General features: G+C 43.5%; 4 protein-coding genes and 1 long non-coding RNA gene across 5 annotated transcripts; all 5 read left to right on the top strand.

Moving 5' to 3' along the window:
* Positions 1–821: 821 nt before the first annotated feature.
* Positions 822–6199, top strand: LOC130529297 (fibronectin type III domain-containing protein 7-like; the record flags this gene model as incomplete). The annotated part of the gene is made up of 12 exons (XM_057039353.1): positions 822–1098; positions 1329–1589; positions 2663–2923; positions 3079–3342; positions 3447–3701; positions 3775–4032; positions 4154–4408; positions 4501–4755; positions 5202–5462; positions 5570–5599; positions 5711–5748; positions 5835–6199. Coding segments are annotated over 11 exons (2409 nt in total), but the record flags the coding sequence as incomplete, so codon positions are not given.
* A 4117-nt stretch (positions 6200–10316) lies between these two features.
* LOC130529079 (fibronectin type III domain-containing protein 7-like) lies at positions 10317–14437 on the top strand. Its single transcript, XM_057038973.1, has 9 exons — positions 10317–10370; positions 10484–10502; positions 10665–10925; positions 11114–11374; positions 11472–11741; positions 12076–12339; positions 13510–13628; positions 13850–13991; positions 14145–14437. Exons 1-9 carry the CDS (start codon positions 10317–10319, stop codon positions 14435–14437), a joined length of 1683 nt encoding a protein of 560 aa, XP_056894953.1.
* LOC130529078 (fibronectin type III domain-containing protein 7-like) lies at positions 14178–16600 on the top strand. Its single transcript, XM_057038972.1, has 6 exons — positions 14178–14792; positions 14924–15184; positions 15265–15516; positions 15603–15863; positions 15937–16200; positions 16323–16600. The coding sequence occupies exons 1-6, from the start codon at positions 14633–14635 to the stop codon at positions 16598–16600; spliced, it is 1476 nt and encodes a 491-aa protein (XP_056894952.1). The 5' UTR covers positions 14178–14632.
* A 140-nt stretch (positions 16601–16740) lies between these two features.
* Positions 16741–18616, top strand: LOC130529262 (uncharacterized). Its single transcript, XR_008951527.1, has 3 exons — positions 16741–16951; positions 17033–18123; positions 18371–18616. It is a non-coding gene; the product is annotated as an uncharacterized LOC130529262 (long non-coding RNA).
* Positions 18617–19663: 1047 nt separating this feature from the next.
* LOC130529077 (fibronectin type III domain-containing protein 7-like) lies at positions 19664–22573 on the top strand. Its single transcript, XM_057038971.1, has 8 exons — positions 19664–19911; positions 20009–20272; positions 20414–20674; positions 20770–21030; positions 21186–21449; positions 21559–21819; positions 21931–22191; positions 22275–22573. Exons 1-8 carry the CDS (start codon positions 19758–19760, stop codon positions 22571–22573), a joined length of 2025 nt encoding a protein of 674 aa, XP_056894951.1. The 5' UTR covers positions 19664–19757.
* Positions 22574–22603: the final 30 nt, after the last annotated feature.

Below are 22603 nucleotides of genomic sequence, written 5' to 3'. Positions count from 1 at the left end.
CACAATTAAATATCCGGTACAGAAAAATGTTCTTTATAAAAAATAAAGATCTTAAAAGCTTGAAAGTATTTCCATTACATGCTGCTGTTACATTACTAGATCTAGTAAATGGAAAAACAAAATCCTTCGGAGTAGTTATTAGTTATTTTCCTGACAGAAATCGAATTCCTTTTTATATTTTACTCTGTTAAAAGGGAAGGACTCTGGACCTCTGGGTAGGGGTATCCAATCCAGATCCCTCAAGATGCTACAATTGTGGTGGCTACATCCTTGAATATAGAATAACATGCCTATAGCTGTGAAGGTGTGTCTATATCATGCTACCTAACCTGCATATGCCCCATGGTCCAGGTCTCCCTTTCATGTGACTGGATGTTTGCTTCTGGTAGGAGGGGCTGGATGAAGGTGTCTTGGTATTTTAAGCTGAATGGACACCAGGTATACATATAGAAAGATAAGATTAAGAGTGAAGAAAGAAGTTAAGAAATAGAGCAGAGGTGCTGAAGATTGGAGTTATGAAGATGCTAATAGTTTTCGTCTTTTTGAGCATTTGCTCACAGGTAAAGTAGCATGTTTGATTGTTCCTATCAGAATAGCTCATGCAAAGGCTCTGCTGCTACGAGGACAACCAGCATTTAACTGTTATATTTGTTTCAAATTTTATTTTAAAATCATCAACTTTTTTTAAACTCTGCTTTGCAGGTTGCAGTCACATCAGGTACTCTATTTCTTTCCCCGTAAATGTATTGCTGTACTATCAAAATGAACACAAAAACCGTGAGTTGTATAGATATTTATGATTCATTCTATTCACTCTTAATTCACATATCTCATCAGGAATCCAAGCTTCCATATTCTCAGCAACATCGAAGAGCGTAATTATCAGATGGACAAGGGTGCCCGGAGCCAGCTCATACAAGATAACAGTTGCCACCCAGAGCTCCCCAAACATCCCAGTTGCATTTGTTACCTTTGGTCCAAACACAGTGATGGGTTCTGTAAACTCTCTCTCCCCGGGCGTTGAATATACATTTGAGATTGAAGCACTGGATAATTCTCAAGCACCACTGACAAGCGCCAGTTTGATTTCATCTTCAGGTGATGTACACTTCAGTCTAATCCTGTTCTGAAAGTGGATTTAATAGCATAGTTGTGGCGTATGCATCTCATGGGTAAAACAATTGCTATTAATTGCCTAAAAGGGAGGAATGACTTTTAAATGTCTTAACAACTTGAAATGCACTGTAAAATAGGAATGAATTTGACAGATATGTTTAAATTGTGTGTTCCTTTCTTGTGTAAACCATCTTCTTATGGCTCTATTTTAGCCCCTGCGGTGATGGATCCCATCCAATCAGTGAAGCCAAAAAATAGCCGGACTTTGATGGTGGATTTCAACTTGAAGTCTGGGGCCAGTCAATACATCATAAGAGTCCAGAATGGCAATGGCTTCTTTCGAGAAGACAGAGTCAGCTCTTCCCCTGCAGATATTCAGTCCCTGGTGCCGTACACAGAGTACACTCTCAGCATCATGGCTGTGAACAGTGGAGGGCGCAGTCAGCCCTCTGCTCCTGTGACTGCAAAGACAGGTATGCTTGTTTTCCTGCTTAGTGACAAAGAAACACTCCAGGCCAGAGTTTTATATCCAAAACTAGTCATGCTGTCACCAGGAAACAGAGAGTATTTACGCCATCAGTCAATGTGTCCTGCAGAAGTCACCCGATCTGCTGTATCGTTTGCTGGTTTCACCATAATTTGAACCCAGTTTCAGGATTTGGGCAAATGTAGGTGTGTCTTACATCGGGACTCCCTCTGGGCCCCTTCTACTTACTGTACCTGACAATGACAGTGACATTGACCCTGGGTTAAAAATGTAATTGTCACTTCTCACCTTCCCTCCTATCCCAGGGGAGGAAATTTGATCAAACACTCACAATAAATGCAAAATTAAATTTAAAAAAGAGAAAACATTAATACAGATATCTTAACTGTAGTGCAAATGCAGTGACAAGAATTTTTATACTGTACAAAACCCTAGAAATTGTAATTACATGAATATTATTACCTTACTAATTATTTCAGAATTGCAGTTATACAGATATTAATATAGAGCTCTCTTTGATTGTCAATAATGAAAAGAAACAGCAGCAACAACCACAGTTGCCTAACTGCAGGAAGATTTAACTGTAAAGTGACTTCAGGATGAAAGTTCTCTGAAAACTTAAATGTCTTATTGTAAAAGAGCTTAAAAATTTTACTGACTATAAATTACGTGTAGCGAAATTATGCTTAAACAAATGAATAACTGAAATAAGCCTGAAAGTTAGCACCTACACAACACAACTTTCATTTTCTTTTCTTTATTTACATGACTACCAACACTTTGGTGAGGTATAAGAACAAGAAAAACTAAAAAATGTTCACTTTATGGGACTAGTTGACAGAATATATTTCAGACATTTATAACAACAAACACTACTCCAGTATAGAACATTTTTAACCAATACTAGACTTCCTGAGGGCATATAGCTATATGCTTAAATGAAACACAGAGCATTTTGCCATTTAAACTGCATATGCTGCACAACTTCTGATGTATCATCTGTCCAGTTTTTTATTGCTGGTTAATTGTTGGAACTTAACCCTGTTTTTTCTGCCACAGTTTTGCCTCCCATTGAAATCACCAGTTCCTCCTTTAAGAATGACAGCATCACTTTATCCTGGGGCCCCATTGCCACCGCTGTGATATACACACTGTCCATATACACATTTGGCTCTAGCACCCACTTGAAGCAAAACACCAGCGGCACCAATTGGACCTTCTCTGGCTTGGATGCTGGCTCACTTTATGCCATCACGGGTCACGCCTGGGACCTCGAGGGCAGAGAGGGAGAGAAAAGTTTGTACATCAACCAGACAACACGTAAGATTTTAATTTTTTTAAACAAAAAATACCAGATTAACCATATTTCTCCTGAATTTAAACATGATAATGCAGGTGGAGCACCTCCATAACTATCAATGTAGTCATGACTCTAAGATTTTTTTAAAATCAGTTATTGTTTTCTTTTTTAACAGGACCTCCAACACCAACCGCTGCCAATGTCTCCATGGCAATGAACAAGAGTGTAGCTGGGCTCTTTGTATCTTGGGATGTAGACCAAGAGCTGTACGGATCCGTTCAGTACCATGTGATTAGTGACCAGAACCTCACATGTAACTCCACATCCAGCTCCTGTACCCTGTGGGTTGCCGACTGTGGACAAACACACTCTATACAGATCACTGCCTCAAACGAGGCCGGACCCAGCCAGCCATCCAATCCTGTGTTTTTCACCACCTGTGCGTGTAGTTTTACTGACTATTGCATTTTACTGTTTGCTTAAATACATTTTATTGTTCCAAAGAGCATTATTGTTTTGAACTTGCCCCTTTTGTCTGGCCAGACCCTTGCCCTCCAGGCTCCTTAGAGCTGGTGGAGTCATCAGAAAGGAACTGCACCCTTAAATGGAAAACGGTTCTTCACGCTGACAGCTACGAGGCCTTCATTAAGAGAGGTGATGGTGGTGAGGAGAGCTGCAACACCACCACAAACAACTGCACATACCGCTGCGAGTGTGGCTACACCTACCTGATGTCCGTGTTCGCGTTAAACCAGGCTGGTACCAGTCCTGAAGGAGAAGTTTTTAACTATACCACCTGTAAGTCACCACTATGAGACTACTTTGTTCCATTCCTGGCTCGGACACTGGTGTTAATAATACATCCTTGCAGTGCCCTGCTGTCCAGAGAGCGTGTCTGTGTCAGCGGTCAGCACCGACACGCTGGAGATCACGTGGGCGGCTTCCCGTGGGGCAGAGCTGTACGAGACTCGAGCTGTGGACGGCTCGGACGTCATCCTTTGTAATGACACAGCGCCCGTGTGTGCCCTCTCTGACCTCAGCTGTGACGGTTCCTACAGCGTGCTGGTGACGCCCTGCAACGACATTAGCGGATGCAACCGAGGATGCAGAGCTCACACCAAAGACACAGGTGACAGATGTGGATCATTGTATGTAATAAACAGGGTTATTTAAATGACTATAAATCCATCGCTATTGAAGATTCTCATTTAAGTCAAATACTAAGTTGTTATCTGCTTTGTTTCCATCAGCTCCCTGCATGCCAGTGAATCTACAGCTGACTCTGAAGAACTCCTCTGCTGTCAGTGTCAGCTGGACCGCACAGAACAGGGCTGCTACATACGCAGCCCGTGCAATGGGAGGTGGTGGAGTGCACAACTGCACCTCCTCTGGAAGCAGCTGTGATATCACTGACCTTCCTTGTGGCTCCACCTATGAAATCAGCGTTACGGCAAACAGTGCTGCAGGCCAGAGTTTACCGAGCTACACTGATGTACTGGAAACAGGCAAGGCCTCAAAGCTTTAGGTGGATTATGGGGTAGCATAGATGAAACCAGCAAATGTGGACAAGCATATTGACTTCTATATTTATTTATAGCACCATGCTGCCCAGCGAATCTGACAGTGGTTCAGGTGACTCAGGCGATGACCAATGTCTCGTGGTCCCATGCCAGAGGGTCCAGTTCTTTCATCATTTCTCTGACATCATCCCGTGGACATGCTCGCTGCCACACCCAGGAGTCCCACTGCCTCATGGGATGCATCACCTGTGGCACTAACTACACTGTCACCATGGCGACACACAGCCAGAGTGGGCATGTGTCCAATTGCACCTACCAGGGCTTCTCATCCAGTGAGTGATGGTGCTTTCCATCAAAAAGGAGGAAATACTGATATTTCCATAGTGAAGAACTTAAACTTTATTAAATTAACTGTATCTATCTATCTATCTATCTATCTATCTATCTATCTATCTATCTATCTATCTATCTATCTATCTATCTATCTCTATCTATCTATCTATCTATCTATCTATCTATCTATCTATCTATCTATCTATCTATCTATGGTTGTCACATAACAACCTGGTGGTTATTATTGTAATAATGTGTTAAATCACTTATACTATGTCGAATGATTAGTTTCAAAAGTTATTCTGAAATTGTAAAAAGATAGAAAAAGTAAATGTGAAATGGATTTCCATTTTAGTTTGTGCTTACAAATGATCATGGTGATCCTGTTTTCTGATATAATTTTACTGCGTACAGTTCAGTACAATGCTTAAATGTGTGTGTTCAGGTGCCTGCTGTCCTTCGGGTGTCAGGCTCTACAGGATGGACAGTAATTCTCTCCGTGTGCACTGGCGCAGTTCTGGCAGCAGCCACAACTATGTGACAGAGTTGTTGGGCAGCAGCAATAACTACACCTGCACTGCGTCACCTGGACAGAACTCCTGCGACATCGCTGGAGTCCAGTGTGGGGATGTGTATAATGTGGTGGTGGCTCCGCTAACACCAGAAGGCAGCAAAGTCCAGTTCTGTGCGCACAGACTGTACTCAGGTAGGAGAGCTATAGATATAGATGGATAGATATACTGTTGGAACCTCTGCTGAAATGTTACAAATAAACCTCTGACTGAATTTTTCAATCTTTTCCTTTGTTCTTAGTTACCTGCTCAGGGACTTTTGTTGGCACAGGTAAGTAAACTTTGACTTTGGATCTGCACAGTCAAACTGTATTATAGCTACTTAAATAAAACTCTTAATAAAAATGTGTAAAATGTTAAACTGTCGATCTTTTTTCTGCAGTGATTTTCAGAGGGAAGCGAAGTGTGGACTAGGAAATAGTAAGTAAACAAGAAAGCAGACCTGGGCAGTTAAAATATTAACAATGAATAGTGCCTGTGTTGCTAATCAATCTCTTTCTTTGCAGACATCTCCATCTTGCATTAATTCTCCCCCTTTAGAATTAAATCAGATAGAAGCATTTCTGACCAGTAACAATGATGACATCATGATTACTCATGAGAAATAAGATCTCATAACTAAATAAATGCACACCGTGATAATGAATAAATAAATAAACCCTTAAATGTTACAAAAATGAGACAAAAAAGTCTCCATTTAACATAAATAATTTAAATGGAGCTGCAAAGAAAATGTCAAAGATGAATGAAAAATACAAATTAATTAATTCTATTTTTAATTCTATCATATAGCTCCAGCCCCAACTAAGATACCTCCTGAGACGCGTTGCTGCTTGTGATCAGGGTGAATCAACTGTCTTCTTTACACATAATAAAAGGTTTTCAGCATCTCTTGTGTGTTGTTTTTTTAATCCATACTGAGTATTCATCGATATAAAGCTTTACATATTCACAACATGGGTCATGTCATAAACCATCAAGAAAGCTTTGGATTCCAAAGCAGATCCGGGTAGAGTTTTTTTTTTTTTTTTTTTTTTTTTTAATTTTATTCTGTTCAGATTTAATGTCAGCTTCACTACAGCATCTTTACTCTGGCCGACCACGACACAATGGGAAATCAAAGGTGGAGACTCTCCTCAGAAAGTGTCCTGCTCAGACCTTTTCATGGCAGGTGTAACCACATCTGAGCGTCACCAGGATCAGCTGTGGCTGGAGCGCGACACCACTGGTGGATGGAGAGTGTCCCCTGATCGCACCCCCACAACAAACTCTCCAGGCTGCTTCACTATCCCTCAAGACTGAGACTTGGGCCCATTTGGAGTCCTGCTAACAGAACCTCAGTGGCACCTTTTGGCAGCGATCGGCACCACTGCTGCCACAGGCCTGTTTGTTTTACCCCAGCGACCACGGATGTGCTTCCAAGATGAGTTATGTGACATCACAGCAAACTCAATATAGATGAGCGCCACAAGAAGGCCCATCAGGTGAACCTCCAAGCTGTGCTGCAGATGTGCACCAGCCACTGCATCCTCAAGCAGCATGAGAAGGATGCCTGACTGTGACAAATGTTACAGCCCAAAAAAGAACGCTTTAGGCTGGGGATAGTTATCCAGAGAGCCAGAGGCAATCTAAGATAGGTAAATGTGTGTTGGAGATCTTTTTGCTTAGACCTGGTCATTCACAGGTTTATGCAACACTGAGGTTATAAAACCCATCATGATGTAACTAATTATCTGATCATCTCGCTGTACTCTGTAAAGATAATCTGGAGTTTTATATCTCCTTTTTCTTTAATTACTTATATCGTGTAAATTCATTTCTTCACCGTTTTTGTATGAAATAATGTTAAAAAATGTAAGAAAAAGCTCTGAGTTTGAAACTTCGGCCTCCAAAGTTTAAAAGTCATGACAATGATTATGAATATTTAACTTAAACTGGTGCCAGGCTTTCAAACAAAGGAAGTTTAGTTCTACTCGTGCGGTTTGGAGAGTCACAGTCCTTTTTAAACGCTGTCTCCCAGTATGTTGTAAGAGGGCTGATTCAGCACTTTCTTTTTTAGTAACTTCTTCAAACATATCAAACAGCTCCTTGACTTTTTGCCCAGTTCTTGTTTTTCGCCCTCTATCCACTCCAGATGCATTGATTTATTGTCTTGATTGTCATCATTTTGACGTCATGGCATTACCCTTCTTCAGAAATTGTGACACTGTATCAGACGATTTTCATGTGACCTGCATCTGACGCACAATATCTCCTACATGATAATACAATGACATATCAAGGTTTTCACATCATTGTCCTTACTTGCTGTGCCTCAAAATTGCTCTCTTGTTTAAGAAGGGCAGCTTAGGTTTCCTGTCAGGTTTATGGCATGTATCCACTTTCACGTGGACTTCCTTTATTTAAAAAAAAACAAAAAAAAGCAAGAAACCATTAGGTGATCGCTTTTGTTATCCTGCTATTAAAGGTCATTTTCAGCTTTGCATGTTTCCCACAGAAAACCAGTACGGCCTTACAGATGTTTCCAGGAATTTAAGTTCTTCATAAAAATATTTCCACAAACAGATTATGAATGCGAAGTGTTTTTTTTTGTTTTGTTTTTAAAATTTTATTCTGTTCAGATTTAATGTCAGCTTCACTACAGCATCTTTACTCTGGCCGACCACGACACAATGGGAAATCAAAGGTGGAGACTCTCCTCAGAAAGTGTCCTGCTCAGACCTTTTCATGGCAGGTGTAACCACATCTGAGCGTCACCAGGATCAGCCGTGGCTGGAGCGCGACACCACTGGTGGATGGAGAGTGTCCCCTGGTCGCACCGCCACGACAAACTCTCCAGGCTGCTTCAGTATCCCTCAAGACTGAGACTTGGGCCCATTTGGAGTCCTGCTAACAGAACCTCAGTGGGACCTTTTGGCAGCGATCGGCACCACGGCTGCCACAGGCCTGTTTGTTTTACCCCAGCGACCACGGATGTGCTTCCAAGATGAGTTATGTGACATCACAGCAAACTCAATATAGATGAGCGCCACAAGAAGGCCCATCAGGTGAACCTCCAAGCTGTGCTGCAGATGTGCACCAGCCACTGCATCCTCAAGCAGCATGAGAAGGATGCTTGACTGTGACAAATGTTACAGCCCAAAAAAGAACGCTTTAGGCTGGGGATAGTTATCCAGAGAGCCAGAGGCAATCTAAGATAGGTAAATGTTGGAGATCTTTTTGCTTAGACCTGGTCATTCACAGGTTTATGCAACACTGAGGTTATGAAACCCATCATGATGTAACTAATTATCAGATCATCTCGCTGTACTCTGTAAAGATAATCTGGAGTTTTATATCTCCTTTTTCTTTAATTACTTATATCGTGTAAATTCATTTCTTCACTGTTTTTGTATGAAATAATGTTAAAAAATGTAAGAAAAAGCTCTGAGTTTGAAACTTCGGCCTCCAAAATTTAAAAGTCACGACGATGATTATGAATATTTAACTTAAACTGGTGCCAGGCTTTCAAACAAAGGAAGTCTAGTTCTACTCGTGCGGTTTTGAGAGTCACAGTCCTTTTTAAACGCTGTCTCCCAGTATGTTGTAAGAGGGCTGATTCAGCACTTTCTTTTTTAGTAACTTCTTCAAACATATCAAACAGCTCCTTGACTTTTTGCCCAGTTCTTGTTTTTCGCCCTCTATCCACTCCAGATGCATTGATTTATTGTCTTGATTGTCATCATTTTGACGTCATGGCATTACCCTTCTTCAGAAATTGTGACACTGTATCAGAAGATTTTCATGTGACCTGCATCTGACGCACAATATCTCCTACATGATAATACAATGACATATCAAGGTTTTCACATCATTGTCCTTACTTGCTGTGCCTCAAAATTGCTCTCTTGTTTAAGAAGGGCAGCTTAGGTTTCCTGTCAGGTTTATGGCATGTATCCACTTTCACGTGGACTTCCTTTATTTAAAAAAAAACAAAAAAAAGCAAGAAACCATTAGGTGATCGCTTTTGTTATCCTGCTATTAAAGGTCATTTTCAGCTTTGCATGTTTCCCACAGAAAACCAGTACGGCCTTACAGATGTTTCCAGGAATTTAAGTTCTTCATAAAAATATTTCCACAAACAGATTATGAATGCGAAGTGTTTTTTTTGTTTGTTTTTTGAACGACTCAGTATTTTGAGTTTCAATTCCCAAGTTCGCATTCTTGACTTTGGTTTCAGTGGCACTTGTCTCTGTTGGTTGGGTGGTCCCTCCCAGGCCTTTATGTCTTTGGTTCAGCTCCCTCTGTGTTCCCATGTATTGTTATAGGGATGAAAGGACAGCTAATAGAGAATGTGTGAAGCCACACTGTCCCTTCAGATTTACACCAGACAAATAGAGATTGAAATAAATATAGACAGTGAGAAATTAATAAGAAAAAACTGTATTAATGCAATTCATTCAAATTATTCTGAATCACAGTCACTAGTTGACCTCCTGCAATTCTTTTGGACAAGTTTCGCAACATCGTTGGCTCTGAATCATATTGCATGAAAGCGTCTTTCAGTGACCATCACTGGCCTGGATCACATGAATATCGGTAGCTTTTTAAAGTAGCTTTGGTTCTTGAAGACCTCAACCACATCGTGCCTCTGAAGCATCAGTTTAAAAAATATATTTACAGTAGCGCCACATCTGATCTATAAAGTTCACACCCTTGTCATTGTCATCTTCGGTCTCATTATAGTTATGCAAACTGATCTTTGAGAGCGTGAGAGCCTGTGTGTGAGAGAAAGACTTTCTTTTTACCTGTGACTCAGCCTGAATTTACCACGCTCCCATCCCTCCATCCTGCCCTCCATCCCTCCATCCCCCCCTCCTCACTGCCTGAGGCCCGGCCCCATTCTGGGATTGGTTTATTGGACTAAACGTCAGAAGAATCCAGGACAATTTTTGTCTCTGGGTTCCTTGTCTACTAATCTAATTGGAATCTTGCACTCCAAACCAAAGATGGGATTGTTGGGATCTGTGGGCTTTTCTTTAGCATTGGCATCTCTGATTCAGGTAAATGTGCTAATTTTGTATTCATGTGTTAATCTTTGGATACAAAGCTCAACAATATCCACATTCATTTATAGAAAACAATTATAATTGGCATATTTGTTTGTTAATTGCAGATACCTTGGGGTGCAGAAGGTGAGTCCAGGACCTTCTTTTAGAGAATACTTAAAGTGGTTTTTGAATAGATTTGACTCTTTTTAATGACATCAAAGCAGATGACACATTAAAGACAGCAATGTGTGTGGTCGCGATAGATTTAAACAAACAAGAGGTTGATTGTGTTTCCATCTCATGCAGCCTGTAACATCTTGTCAGCAAAACCCTCCGGGCCCTCGTCGATTTTAGTAAAATGGGAAAATTACGCCGGGGCAACAAACTACTTTTTGGACCTTCGAGTGAGAAACAACACAAACATTGCACCAGTTGTGGTGACGCTGCCTTCATCCCAGACAGAGAGAGATGTCAAGGGTCTGAGACCTGGGACTCAATACAGCGTGACGCTCAAGGTCTTTCAGTTCTACTTTGTGGTGTGCATGGACACAGACGTGGCAACCACAGGTGAGGAAAATCCTACATAACACACTTTTATGTACCATTAATCTTGACATTTTCATCCTCATAAATTACATGAGCCATATCAAGTTGGTATAATCTATATATCATTTATAATATGGGATTGCATGCAGCAATATAAAGAGACTATTACTTTAAAGCCTTTAAATGATTTCTCTGCTCTCATCACCCAGTTCCTGACACGTCACAGATAACAAACGGATGGGCAATTTCCAGCACATCCATCATGATCCAGTGGAGTAGAATCCCCTCAGCAGAATTTTACCACCTGCTGGTGAAATCTCAGGCCACCAGACAGACACTCAATATGACCCTCACCAACACCAGCGCAGTGGTGAAAAACCTGCAGCCCTCCACCAACTACGACTGCTACGTCTATACGGCAAACAGCGGCGGTGTGGGCAGCCAGAGCAAAGTGAAGACCATCACCACCTGTGAGTGATGCTTTACTTTTTAGACAATTTGGAACATGATTTTTCGGCTCGCTATGTGTCCCTGAGGCGTCGGGTTGGGCCTTATCTCTGTCTGCAGTGATAGAGCCGCCAGTGAACATCAGCGTAACACAGACCGGCTGGAGTGCTGTGAGGGTGACCTGGGAGCCGGTGCAGGATGTTCTGATGTACCAGGTCAAAGTCCGGGTGATCGATGACCCCACCAGGCAACCTTCGCTGTACAACGTCTCAGACACTCATCTCAGTGTTCAAGGCATCCTCCCATGTTCCACTTATCTGATATCAGTGTCCTCATTCAACAATTTCCTGATGTTGAGCGAGCCCACAGACTACACCTACACCACCAACAGTGAGTTCACTGAATTACTGCCACAAAGCTGATTAGTATCTAGGTCAGCTATTCTCTCTAAGGCATCCCTTTCAGATATGTAGAATATAATCCTCAGGGGCTGTAAGGATTCAAATGTCCCAACAACCTACTTGTTGCTTTTAGTTAGTCACAAGATCTAAAGCCATGAATGGAGAGTGAAGCTTAATTCTCTAAGCACCATTAATTATGTTAGATATGAGGTATGCAGGACTGACTGTTTCAGAATCAGCAGAAAATTAGCTGGAGCTGATGACACATTCGATATGAATTACATATCTGTTGACTGTAATAATGTGTCTTTATGTGTGTGCAGAGTTGATGCCTGTGTCATCGGTTTCCGTGGACTACACCTGCACCACCCACTCCGGCATGGTGTCTTGGTCAGCCGTGTTCGGAGCCGAGTCTTATAAAGCTTTTGCGATGGGGGACAACGGCACTCAGCTGACATGCACGAGCCAGAGCACCAGCTGTCAGATCAGTGGGCTGACCTGTGGCCAGAGCTACGTGGTCCATGTGATACCCATGTCAGCGAGCTGCACTAATATGATAAACACCACCTCTGCTACATTTCAGACAGGTGAGACCAAAAATCCTAAATATGGATGTGAACGGATACTAACAAATATCACAACATCGTTGTTAAGAGAAGCTCGGCACCGCTTGATGAATGGTTGTCTATTTTATTGCTATTTTGAGTTGAGTGAAACATTTGATCACAAATCCAAACATATAATTTTACCAACAAATGAATGAGCAACTAACCCACCAGAAAACTAACTTGCTTGACTTATTGTCTATTCAGTAATTGGCTGATGTCCATTTTTACAGTGCCTCCGCCCGAGCGCCTGTGTTTCAGAGGCTGTTAATCCGTTCACCTCCCATTGCTTTCTATTCTGCAGGAGCCAGTCTTGGATTTTTTTCCAACCCCACCCTTGTGCCCACATTGTGCACCGCTAAATTTCCGTGACTAGAATGACACTGATTCCGAATATAACCTTTCCAGTAATTGTTACATGCAGCCATTTAATCCTTGTACAGGCGTCATTGTAATATTCATTTATCTGTAGAGAATAAGGCAGATACAAACACTGAATAGGCTGAACTGAATAAAATAAAAGCTAAAATTGTGATTCTGTCACACTAAATTGAAAAGACTCCTCGTAGACTGAAATACATGTTTTTGAGTGTGCTAGGAAGTTCCTGTGGTGGATTTTATGTCAGTGCACATACATTTTAACTCCGGCTAATTTATTTTTCCCTGTATTTTCCTTTATATTTTATATTTTCAGTCTTTAAACAATTCCCACAAAAGGTAAGAGGTTTTAGTCTGTTGAAAAACTGAAAAAAGGTTGTGGAGCTAACAAAGTGAGATGCATATAGAGGGTGGAAACAATCTTTGAAATCAATGTGCAAGGTCAAATCAGTTTGGGGTCATCTGGAAAGAAGTCGTTTATGTGGATCACACTGTTTCACACATGTTTGGGATCAAAGGTATTCACTCAGAAAACTGGGTCTCCCATTGAGTTTGGTTGCAGGAGTCTCATTGTATTTTGTTCAGGTGGATGAGAGGGGCCAGCGTTTATGCTACACCTGAAACTCAATCCAATGAAAATAGGCCCGTGTAATCTTCTGTATCAGGGCGTTTTAACCTGAAGCCGGATTTGAAACACTCACCCTTTGATGCTGACATTTTCTGTAACCTAATTTGCTTGTTTGTTTACTTCATCATTGTGTTTGTTTCTCTCAGTTCCCTGCCCACCGAAGAAACTTGAGTTGTTGCGAGATTGCTCCAGTGAAGTAATTGTATTTTCCTGGGAACACACCAATAATACAGACTATTATAAGGCCAAAGCAGTGGACTCTCAGGTACTTTAGCAAAGAATCAATGCCTTCAACAGCAATTTCCATCATACAAAACCTTTTTTTAAAGATATATAATCAGAAGATGTAGTGACTTCTGTTTTTTAAGTCTTTCTGTTAATCTGAATCAGTTAATATTTGACTACTAGTTAAATGTTACCGGTAATTAGGTTTAACACAGAGGTATCTTAAAAATGTAATTTAACATATGCCATGTCTGCATCCAGGGAGTCGTCCAGGAATGTCTGACTGAAGACAACTCCTGCTTTTTCACACACACACTTTGTGGACGGCATTACCACTTTACGGTTTATTCCATCACAGGACAGTGCAAAAGTCAGGTCAGCTCTTCTGTGGACATTCGTACAGGTACGATAATTATAGATCTTAGGCAGTAGAACATATAAATATATAATAAGACCTTTACCCAGGTGACTTTGCATAAGATGGGTGTTCTTTTGTCTGTTGTTAAAATCATAAAATATCTAATCGATCATCATTTCTGCATCATTTCTGTCTTAGCACCGTGTATTCCAAAGAATCTTCAGACTTCAGCTGACTGCAGGTCTGATGTTCTACTAAGCAAGTGGGACCTCGCTGAGGGGGCCTTACGCTACACTGTGGAGGCTTACGGCAACAAGGGACGGAACAGCTACAACTGCAGCTCAATGTCAAACAGCTGCGCCATAGAGGGCACCCACTGTGGCGATTACCTTACAGTTTACATCACGGCGTTTGATGATGAATGTAGCAGCCCCAGGACCCTGGGGCCTGTGGCGGAGACAGGTGAAGAACATTCACAACACTGTTCATGAAACAATCAACAATCACATTTTCTCCTCAGGACAGCCAGTCAGAAGAGTCTGAATCTGGTCACCCAGAACTAAAAGTTTAAATCCCCCTCCCCTGCAGTGCCCTGTGCTCCTTATAACGTATCAGCTGTGAAGGAATGTGGAGCGGATGCTATCACGGTGGCGTGGAATGGTGGCAGCGCAATTTTCTACGTTGCCATGGCCAGAGACAGCAATGGCGTCATTCACAGCTGCAACTCCATGGATCTGAGCTGTAAGATCGAGGGCCTGCGGTGCAGCACCAACTACACAGCTTATGTTATTGCTTCCAACTTCATGTGCAACAGCTCTGAAAGTGAGACGGTCACCATAGAAACAGGTATCTCTTTCTTTTCTGTTATTTCTGTGAAACGAGGGAAATGTAACCCTGTCTTTCAAATTTTATATTAACATTTTAATATGTGTCCAGTAGTGTTTCAGCTGTTGAATTGGCCCTTTGGTTCATTTCAGCTCCGTGCCCGCCAGATGAGGTCGTTGCCTCTCTGGACTGTGCAGCCAATGAGGCTCTTATTTCGTGGCGTGGCCAGCTTGACGTGAACTCATACACTGCCATCATCACGGATGAAGATCAAGGACTTCTCAGCTGCAGCTCCATCAACACCAGCTGCAGCGTACCCAACCTGAAATGCGGCCAGCTGTACACTGTCACCGTCAGCCACCATGATGGAATATGTCCCAGCATGCCTTCTAAGCCCATTTATATGGAGTCAGGTAGCAGGATACGATTCTCCTGTTCGTGTCAGTGTAAAGTCTTTTGAATCCATTTTCTTAGATCCTCTCTTTCATTCCAGTTCCTTGTGGGCCCAACGTGAAGGTTGACTTGGACTGCAAGTCGCACATATTGACCCTCGGCTTGAATACCTCAACTAGGGCAGAGCGTTACATGGCAGTAATCTCACACAGCAACAGCCATGCATCCTACAACACCACGGAGCCCGCACTGCGGATCAGCTCACTGGAATGTGGAGTGGATTACTCTTTGACGGTGATGTCCTTCAACGGCACCTGTGTCAGTCAACCCACAGAATTGCCTGTCATGCAAAGTAAGAGAGCACTGCCAACTGCTTCGACCATAAATGTACCTGTTAACCATTTCTTCAGATGTGCTAAACTCATGTCTCTCCCTCAGCGCCATGCGTGCCCACCAATGTGGTTGTTAGGGGTAACTGCAGCCACAATTTTGCAGAAGTGACTTGGCAAGCAAGCCGTGGTGCCCTGTCGTATCAAGCCACTGCAAAAGACAAAGATGGCGGGCACCTGCTGTGCACTTCCAATGAGACAACGTGCAGGTTGGAGGGCCTGATGTGCAGCCAGGTTTATAGCGTTGGAGTCGCTGCCTTGAAAGGCAACTGCTCCAGTAATGAGAGTGCAGCAGTGACACTCCAAACAGGTAGGGAAGGAATTAAAAACAGCATTCTGTCAGGGATTTAGGTCCGACTAATTCCATCTGTGTGTTTATACAGCACCCTGCCCTCCGTCTCAGCTCAATGTCTCAATGATTTGTGCAAATAACTCTGCCACATTATCCTGGAGCATCAGCCCTAATGCATTGTCCTACACTGGCAAGGCAGTGAACAGCGAGGGTCACACCGTGCTCTGCGATGCTGGAATCAACCTGGGTTGTCTACTCCATGGCCTACAGTGTGACAAAGAGTACACATTCACTGTGTCTTCCTCTGCTGGTGACTGTCAGAGTCCCGACAGTGAGCCGGTCAGCCTTAAAACTGGTGAGAGGGAACGGCATAGGCATAGGTTTTCATCTTTGTTTCATACCCCTGAATTGACATGAAGTTTTATGGCACTAAATGCACTATCCCTGAACATTTGTTCTTTTTACCCCCTGTTCTAGCCCCATGTGCCGTTCAAAATGTGCAGAGCTCCCTGAACTGTACCACCAACATACTCACCACGAGCTGGGTGCCTGGAGCCATGCCTGTGAACTACAGTGCCACCGCCTTGACCAGAAATGGAACCAGAGTTCACTGCACAACAGAGGATGCAACTTGTGCAACGACTAACCTAAAGTGTGGAGAGCAGTACTCTGTGACTGTTAAAGCTGTCAGTAGCACATGTGAGGGACCAAGCAGTGTCCCTGAGATAGTTCATTCTGGTGCGTGTTTCATTTGACCCCTAAACAGTTAACCATAATTTAACTGTACTGTGACATTGTTAACTGGACTTTCTGCCCTCTTTTCAACCACATAATCTCTTTCTCAGTGCCTTGTGTTCCTGCGAACGTCCAGGGTGTTGTGGAATGTTCCACTAACATCTTGCAGGCGTCCTGGGATCCAGCTGCCGGGGCTGCCTCCTACGTTGCCACCTTGAAGGGAACAGGAGATTTCTCTTCTTCCTGCCCATCAGGAAACCAGAGCTGTCTTTTCACTGGTCTGCAGTGTGCTCAGACGTACATGTTGAGCGTAATGGCCATGAGTGATGGATGTAACAGTGCTGAGAGTTCTGTCATCTCAACAAGAACAGGTAAACCCCGACCTTAGTAGCCTTGTAAAAAGCAAGCCCCTCATATGTTGGATTTTATTAATCAGTTAAATGTCTCTCCAGCACCCTGTGACCCAACAAATGTTGCAGCCGCCCTGCAGTGCCTCTCTGGCATTGTGACAGTCACATGGGGAGCTGGCGCAGGAGCAAATTATTACTCAGTACTGGCTGAGGCCAATGGACACATGGACTCTTGTAATTCTACTGGCACTTCCTGTGAATTAATCCACCTTCAGTGTGGAGAGAACTACACTGTGACCGTCCTGGCTGGAGACGGGAAATGCAACAGTTCTTTACTCGCTAGAACAAATGTGACAACAGGTGAGTTGATACCGAGTAAAGACACCTAGCATGCTATCTTAGCGAGGTGTCATTTACAAAATGCCTTGGCTAATCCCCGAATATGTTCATTATTGTCACTTAGCTGTTGTGTTGTGACCCTTGTAACTGTCAAAGCATGACCCAAATCATTCTTTTATTTTACCCTCCCAAGCTCCTTGTGCTCCCGTGATCCAGAATCACTCCCTGGATTGTGTCTCCAATCATGCCTTGGTAACTTGGGTTAAGGATGAGTTTGCTGTAGGCGTCACAGTCAATGCCACCTCCAGTCTTGGACACACAGCATCCTGCAGCTCCTCCACCAACACCAGCTGTGTCCTGAGTGGACTAGAGTGTGGACACACCTACAGCATCCAGGCTTTCGCACAAGGAGTCCAGTGTTTGAGCAAACCCAGCTCTGCATATATCATTGTTACAGGTTTGCCAGTATAGCATAATCATATTTTAATATTAATTATGTGGAGAAAGCAACATATTGCATTAATGGTTAAATAATGAGCTTCCTTGTATCCTTTAATACTTGACTAAATATAATATGAAGTATTTCTGTCACACAGCACCATGCACCCCTGCAAATGTGAGCCACACATACAGTTGTGAGACTGGCGTCGCCTCCCTGAGCTGGCAGGAAACACTCGGAAGAAGGAGTTTCTATGCTCACATCCATTCAGGAGACCACGTGGCCTCCTGCAGCACCAACCAGACTCAGTGTGTCCTGCCCTCGCTGCTCTGTGGTCGCACATATGATGTGGAAGTCACAAGTGTAGCTCAACACTGTAACAGCAGTGTGCCTGGCACAACACAAATGACAACAGGTGAACTCATGAAGGTTGTGTGATGAACAGCTCCCAGATGTATAACTTCTACCAAAAACATTGGAGATGTTATGGTAGTAATTTGGTCTAAATCTACATATTTGATTGTTGATATAGGTTTTATTTTTAAGCTAGATTGTTCCTCACCACATAGTTCTGACATGGGTTAATTAACATTGCTGTGATGCTACAAAAAAAAGAAAAAGAAATTGGAAACATTGTCTTTAATTTTTTTTTTCCCCATCAGCCCCCTGTGCTCCTGCCAATGTCAGTGCCTCCTTGGTGTGTGACAATAACACTGCAGCACTGAGCTGGCAGAACAGTTCTGGTGCCATTTTCTACAAAGTTATGGCAAATAGCACCAATGGTGATGTAAAGCAGTGCACCACAAATGACACAAACTGTCATCTACCCAGCATGCATTGCGGGCAGTCGTACACCATCATCGTCACGCCCTTCTCTGATGACTGCAAGGGCTTTGACAGCTACCCACTTTTGTACAATGCGGGTAATGTAAAGTTTGAATAATTAAGATTTTAGTAGGAATATTTTGGGAATATTTTATTAATAATACTGTTTTGCCTTTCCTTTGCCCTCCAGGACCCTGCCCTCCAACCAATGTGCATGTGTCCCTGCAGTGTGCTGGTAATGTAGGTCATGTGACCTGGAGTGCTGCAGGACAAGCAGATCAGTATGTGGCCACTGCGGTATCTTCTGGCGTGGACCAGAACAATCACACCTGCGCCTCAAATGGAACAGGCTGCTCCCTTACAGACCTCCACTGTGGCGAAACGACTGTTGTCACAGTAGCCACTGTTGAGAGAGGCTGCACGAGTGGACCAAGCTTACCTTTTACATTCCAGTCAGGTCAGAGAACATTTATGTAGATTGATGAGACCAGATATGATTAGATTGATGTCCAACCTTTTGACAACCTTTGTTCTTTGCTCTTAGTCATTTGCCCACCAACCAACTTGACTGGAGTTACAAACTGCGGCAATAATGACATCACAGTTACCTGGGACCAGAGTCCAGAGAGTGGTGTCATCTATACGGTCAACTTTAATGGAGATGGTGGGACCAGTGTCAACCACACCACAACACAGCCATCACACGTGCTCACAGGGCTCCAGTGTGGTGAGACGTACACATTCACGGTGGCTGCCAGCGATGCAGAGTGCACCAGCGTATTCAGCCAACCCGTACAGACGGAGACAGGTTGGTAGCCTGTATATTAGTGTTGAAATGAAGACAGATGGAACATTATCAAATGCTCAGTTAGAACATTATTTTGCTCTCGATATAGATGTATGTATTGTGTGCTCTTTATTTTAGCCCTCTCCCTTTATGATATGTTTAAGATATGGTTCAACATGAACGTTTGTTTAGGCTGCTTTTATCACTGTAGGGAAATCAAATAGAAAAAAATGCATTAACATTATTGGGTTAATTTACTTTTATTGAACTCCAACTCATGTGTATTATTTTGCCTTGATGTAAAATGCAACTATTTTTTTTTCTATCTGCCAGCTCCATGTCCCCCAACAAACCTGACTGCCAAAGCAGACTGCGGCACTAATTTGGGAATCCTGAACTGGGCGCCAAGTGTCAATTCTGTCTCCTACACCGCTACAATGACTGGTACCCATGGCCATGTAGCTTCCTGTTCCTCCAACACAACAACCTGCTCAGCAAAGCTTGACTGTGGGCACCGTTACACAGCAGCCTTGGTTGCCTCCACATCAGCATGCAACAGCAGCACAGGACCATCCTTAACGTTTGACTCGGGTATAAATCCAGCGCGGTTGTCTGGACTATTGATTTACACTTTTAAAATTTGCTTTAATAAAGCTTTGTTTTCCTCTTGGACCCTTTTCCCCTTCAGCTCCCTGTCTGCCTGACAGAGTGGTAGCAGACCTGGACTGTAATGTCAACTCCTTGGCAGTGCAGTGGAGGGGGAGTGTAAGCCAAACTGACACCTATGCCGCCCTCGCCATTGGCAGTGACAGCACTCGTGAAAGCTGTAACACCACCGGGACAAACTGCACCATCCAGAGCCTACGGTGTGGCCTCACTTACAGCATTGTTGTGGTTACATCTTCAGTCAATTGTGGCAGCATCGAGGGGTCAGACTACAGTTTGCAGTCAGGTAACTGCGTTTCCTTTGGTTTTAGTACCTGGGTGCGTGAAGCTCGTAGTATTTGCGAGTGTCCACTAGGTGGAGACATTGTACCTAAATATACTAACATACATGTACTGTCCTCGTGCCTGTTCCTCCCTTCTTCCTCAGCCCCCTGCAAGCCAGAAACAGTCCAGGTGAACCTGGAGTGCAAAACCAATACAGCCTTGGTGACCTGGGAAAATGTAGGACCAGATCAGACCCAGGTGGTGTCAGCGGTGAACAGCAGGGGAGCGATCACCACCTGCAACTCAAGCAGCTCTAACTGCACCTTTGACCAGCTGACCTGCGGGGAAACATATGTCATCAACGTGGTCAGCCACACAAACACATGTAGCAGCGAGCCTGTTATTTCAGGAAGCTTAAGCACAGGTATAAAGCTGTTATCACCATACTCTAGTTGTAGTTACGAGGCTCCAACAATGTCACTGAAACCTGAGCTGAAATATTCCACCTCTGTCCACCAGCTCCATGTGTTGTCAGCCACCTCACGGCACAAGTGGACTGTCAGACGGGCATTACTGTAGTAACATGGGATGGGGCGCGTGGGGCCACATCCTATACCGTGTATGCCAGGGGTAGCCTCGGTTACAATGATGAATGCAACAACACCGACACCAACTGTGACTTCCGTAATCTGGCATGTGGCCAGGACTACAACATTACTGTGGTGGCTCGTCACGACTCCTGCGTCAGTTTGATGAGCGAGTCCATCAATGCGACTACAGGTAAAGACAAATGACATTTGTTATGTTTTTTAGGGAGACACTTAACAAAAAAAGAGTCAATAATGAAATCAAAGCAAAAACTGATTTAAGATCTTACACATCTGTATTTCCCAAACTTTAGCTGATATTTTTGGGATTGATGTCGCTCTGTGCAGGTCCCTGTCCCCACAGTGCTCTTAAGACTTCACTGGAGTGTGACACAAACACAGCTGTGGCATCCTGGACACCCGGCAGTGGCATCCTCTACTACAACGCCTCTGCCAGTGCTTTTTCCTTCACACATGTACAGTCCTGCTCAACCAGCAACTCCTCTTGCAATATCAGTAATCTGCAATGTGGAGAGAGCTACAGGGTAACCGTCACTGGACAGGGACAGAACTGTCCCAGTCCTGCTAATGACTGGAGCAGACTCAACACAGGTAAGCATATATGATGATCAATGTTGGGAATCAGTACTATCTGAATAAAGTACATGATAGAGATCAATTATATTTTTAAATAAAATGTTGCATGTTTTATTGTCTACAGCTCCCTGCGCCCCAACCCAGCTGAGGGTTGACTCTTCTTGTGACTCGAACAACATCTCAGTGTCATGGCAGGCCTCACAGGGCTCCGTCTCCTACACTGCGGTAGCAGAGAATGTAGATGGCCGCCGGTGGTCCTGTAACACCAGCAGCACCAGTTGCCAGATTACCGGTCTGCTCTGCGGACAGCAGTATCAAGTGTATGTTGCTGGTTTTGATGAAAAATGCATTGGAGCCAAGAGCAACATTGAAGTGATTCAAACAGGTAGAACAAATTTTGCTTTCATTCCTTATAACTGTAATTGCTCCTAAAGAGCCTTAACAGGTGCTTGAACCAATAGGAAGATTTCTCTGACCACTCTCCGTGCACTTCCAGCTCCCTGTGTGCCACAGGACATACAGAACAGCCTTGACTGCCTGGACGGTGTGCTCAATGTTACCTGGCAGTCGACAGGTCATGTGGTTCAGTTTCACGCCTCCGTAGTGAGCAGCACGGGTGATGTCAGCATCTGCAAGACAGATAAGCGTCACTGCACTGTCGACAACATGCTGTGTGGTCATACCTACACTATCAAAGTGTTGGCCGAAGATGAAGCCTGCAACAGCTCCTACAGCCCCGCACAACAGATAAGTGCAGGTATGTTAAGTTCAGAATTATTACACCACATTCCAGACATTTATTCTTTATCTCACACTTTCACCTGAATTTATCTTCTGTAGCTCCGTGTCCATTGACTGACTTCCTTACCTCCATGGACTGCAACACTGGCGTTGCATCTGTATCCTGGAATGAAAGCTCACCAGAGGTTGTGCACACGGTCTCAGCGGTTGATGCCGCAGGGCACCAACACAACTGCAGCGGCACAACCAGCAGCTGTGACCTCATCACACTTTCATGTGGGACGATGTACAACGTCTCCATCACACCATCCAGGAACGGATGTGTGGGCAGAGACAGTCCCACAAAAGTGATCACAACAGGCAAGGAAGAGTTCAAATACAATTATATTCACCTATAAGTTGCCAAAAGGGATTTTAAATAAACCAGT

This window comes from Takifugu flavidus, chromosome 7 (assembly GCF_003711565.1).
Source record: "Takifugu flavidus isolate HTHZ2018 chromosome 7, ASM371156v2, whole genome shotgun sequence".
In the NCBI taxonomy this organism is placed as follows: domain Eukaryota; kingdom Metazoa; phylum Chordata; class Actinopteri; order Tetraodontiformes; family Tetraodontidae; genus Takifugu; species Takifugu flavidus.
This window is presented reverse-complemented; position numbering and strand designations above follow the sequence as displayed.

What these genes read in the sequence shown, in the direction of transcription:
- LOC130529079 (XM_057038973.1), top strand. Translation starts at nt 10,317, where the DNA reads ATGGGATTGTTGGGATCTGTGGGCTTTTCTTTAGCATTGGCATCTCTG. An exon ending in CACAGACGTGGCAACCACAG is followed by an intron (nt 10,926 to 11,113) that starts GTGAGGAAAATC and finishes CTCATCACCCAG; the next exon opens with TTCCTGACACGTCACAGATA. An exon ending in CTCTGCTACATTTCAGACAG is followed by an intron (nt 12,340 to 13,509) that starts GTGAGACCAAAA and finishes TGTTTCTCTCAG; the next exon opens with TTCCCTGCCCACCGAAGAAA.
- LOC130529077 (XM_057038971.1), top strand. Translation starts at nt 19,758, where the DNA reads ATGACTGGTACCCATGGCCATGTAGCTTCCTGTTCCTCCAACACAACA. An exon ending in AGACTACAGTTTGCAGTCAG is followed by an intron (nt 20,273 to 20,413) that starts GTAACTGCGTTT and finishes CTTCTTCCTCAG; the next exon opens with CCCCCTGCAAGCCAGAAACA. An exon ending in CGCACAACAGATAAGTGCAG is followed by an intron (nt 22,192 to 22,274) that starts GTATGTTAAGTT and finishes TATCTTCTGTAG; the next exon opens with CTCCGTGTCCATTGACTGAC.
- LOC130529078 (XM_057038972.1), top strand. Translation starts at nt 14,633, where the DNA reads ATGGCCAGAGACAGCAATGGCGTCATTCACAGCTGCAACTCCATGGAT. An exon ending in GACGGTCACCATAGAAACAG is followed by an intron (nt 14,793 to 14,923) that starts GTATCTCTTTCT and finishes GGTTCATTTCAG; the next exon opens with CTCCGTGCCCGCCAGATGAG. An exon ending in AGAATTGCCTGTCATGCAAA is followed by an intron (nt 15,517 to 15,602) that starts GTAAGAGAGCAC and finishes TCTCTCCCTCAG; the next exon opens with CGCCATGCGTGCCCACCAAT.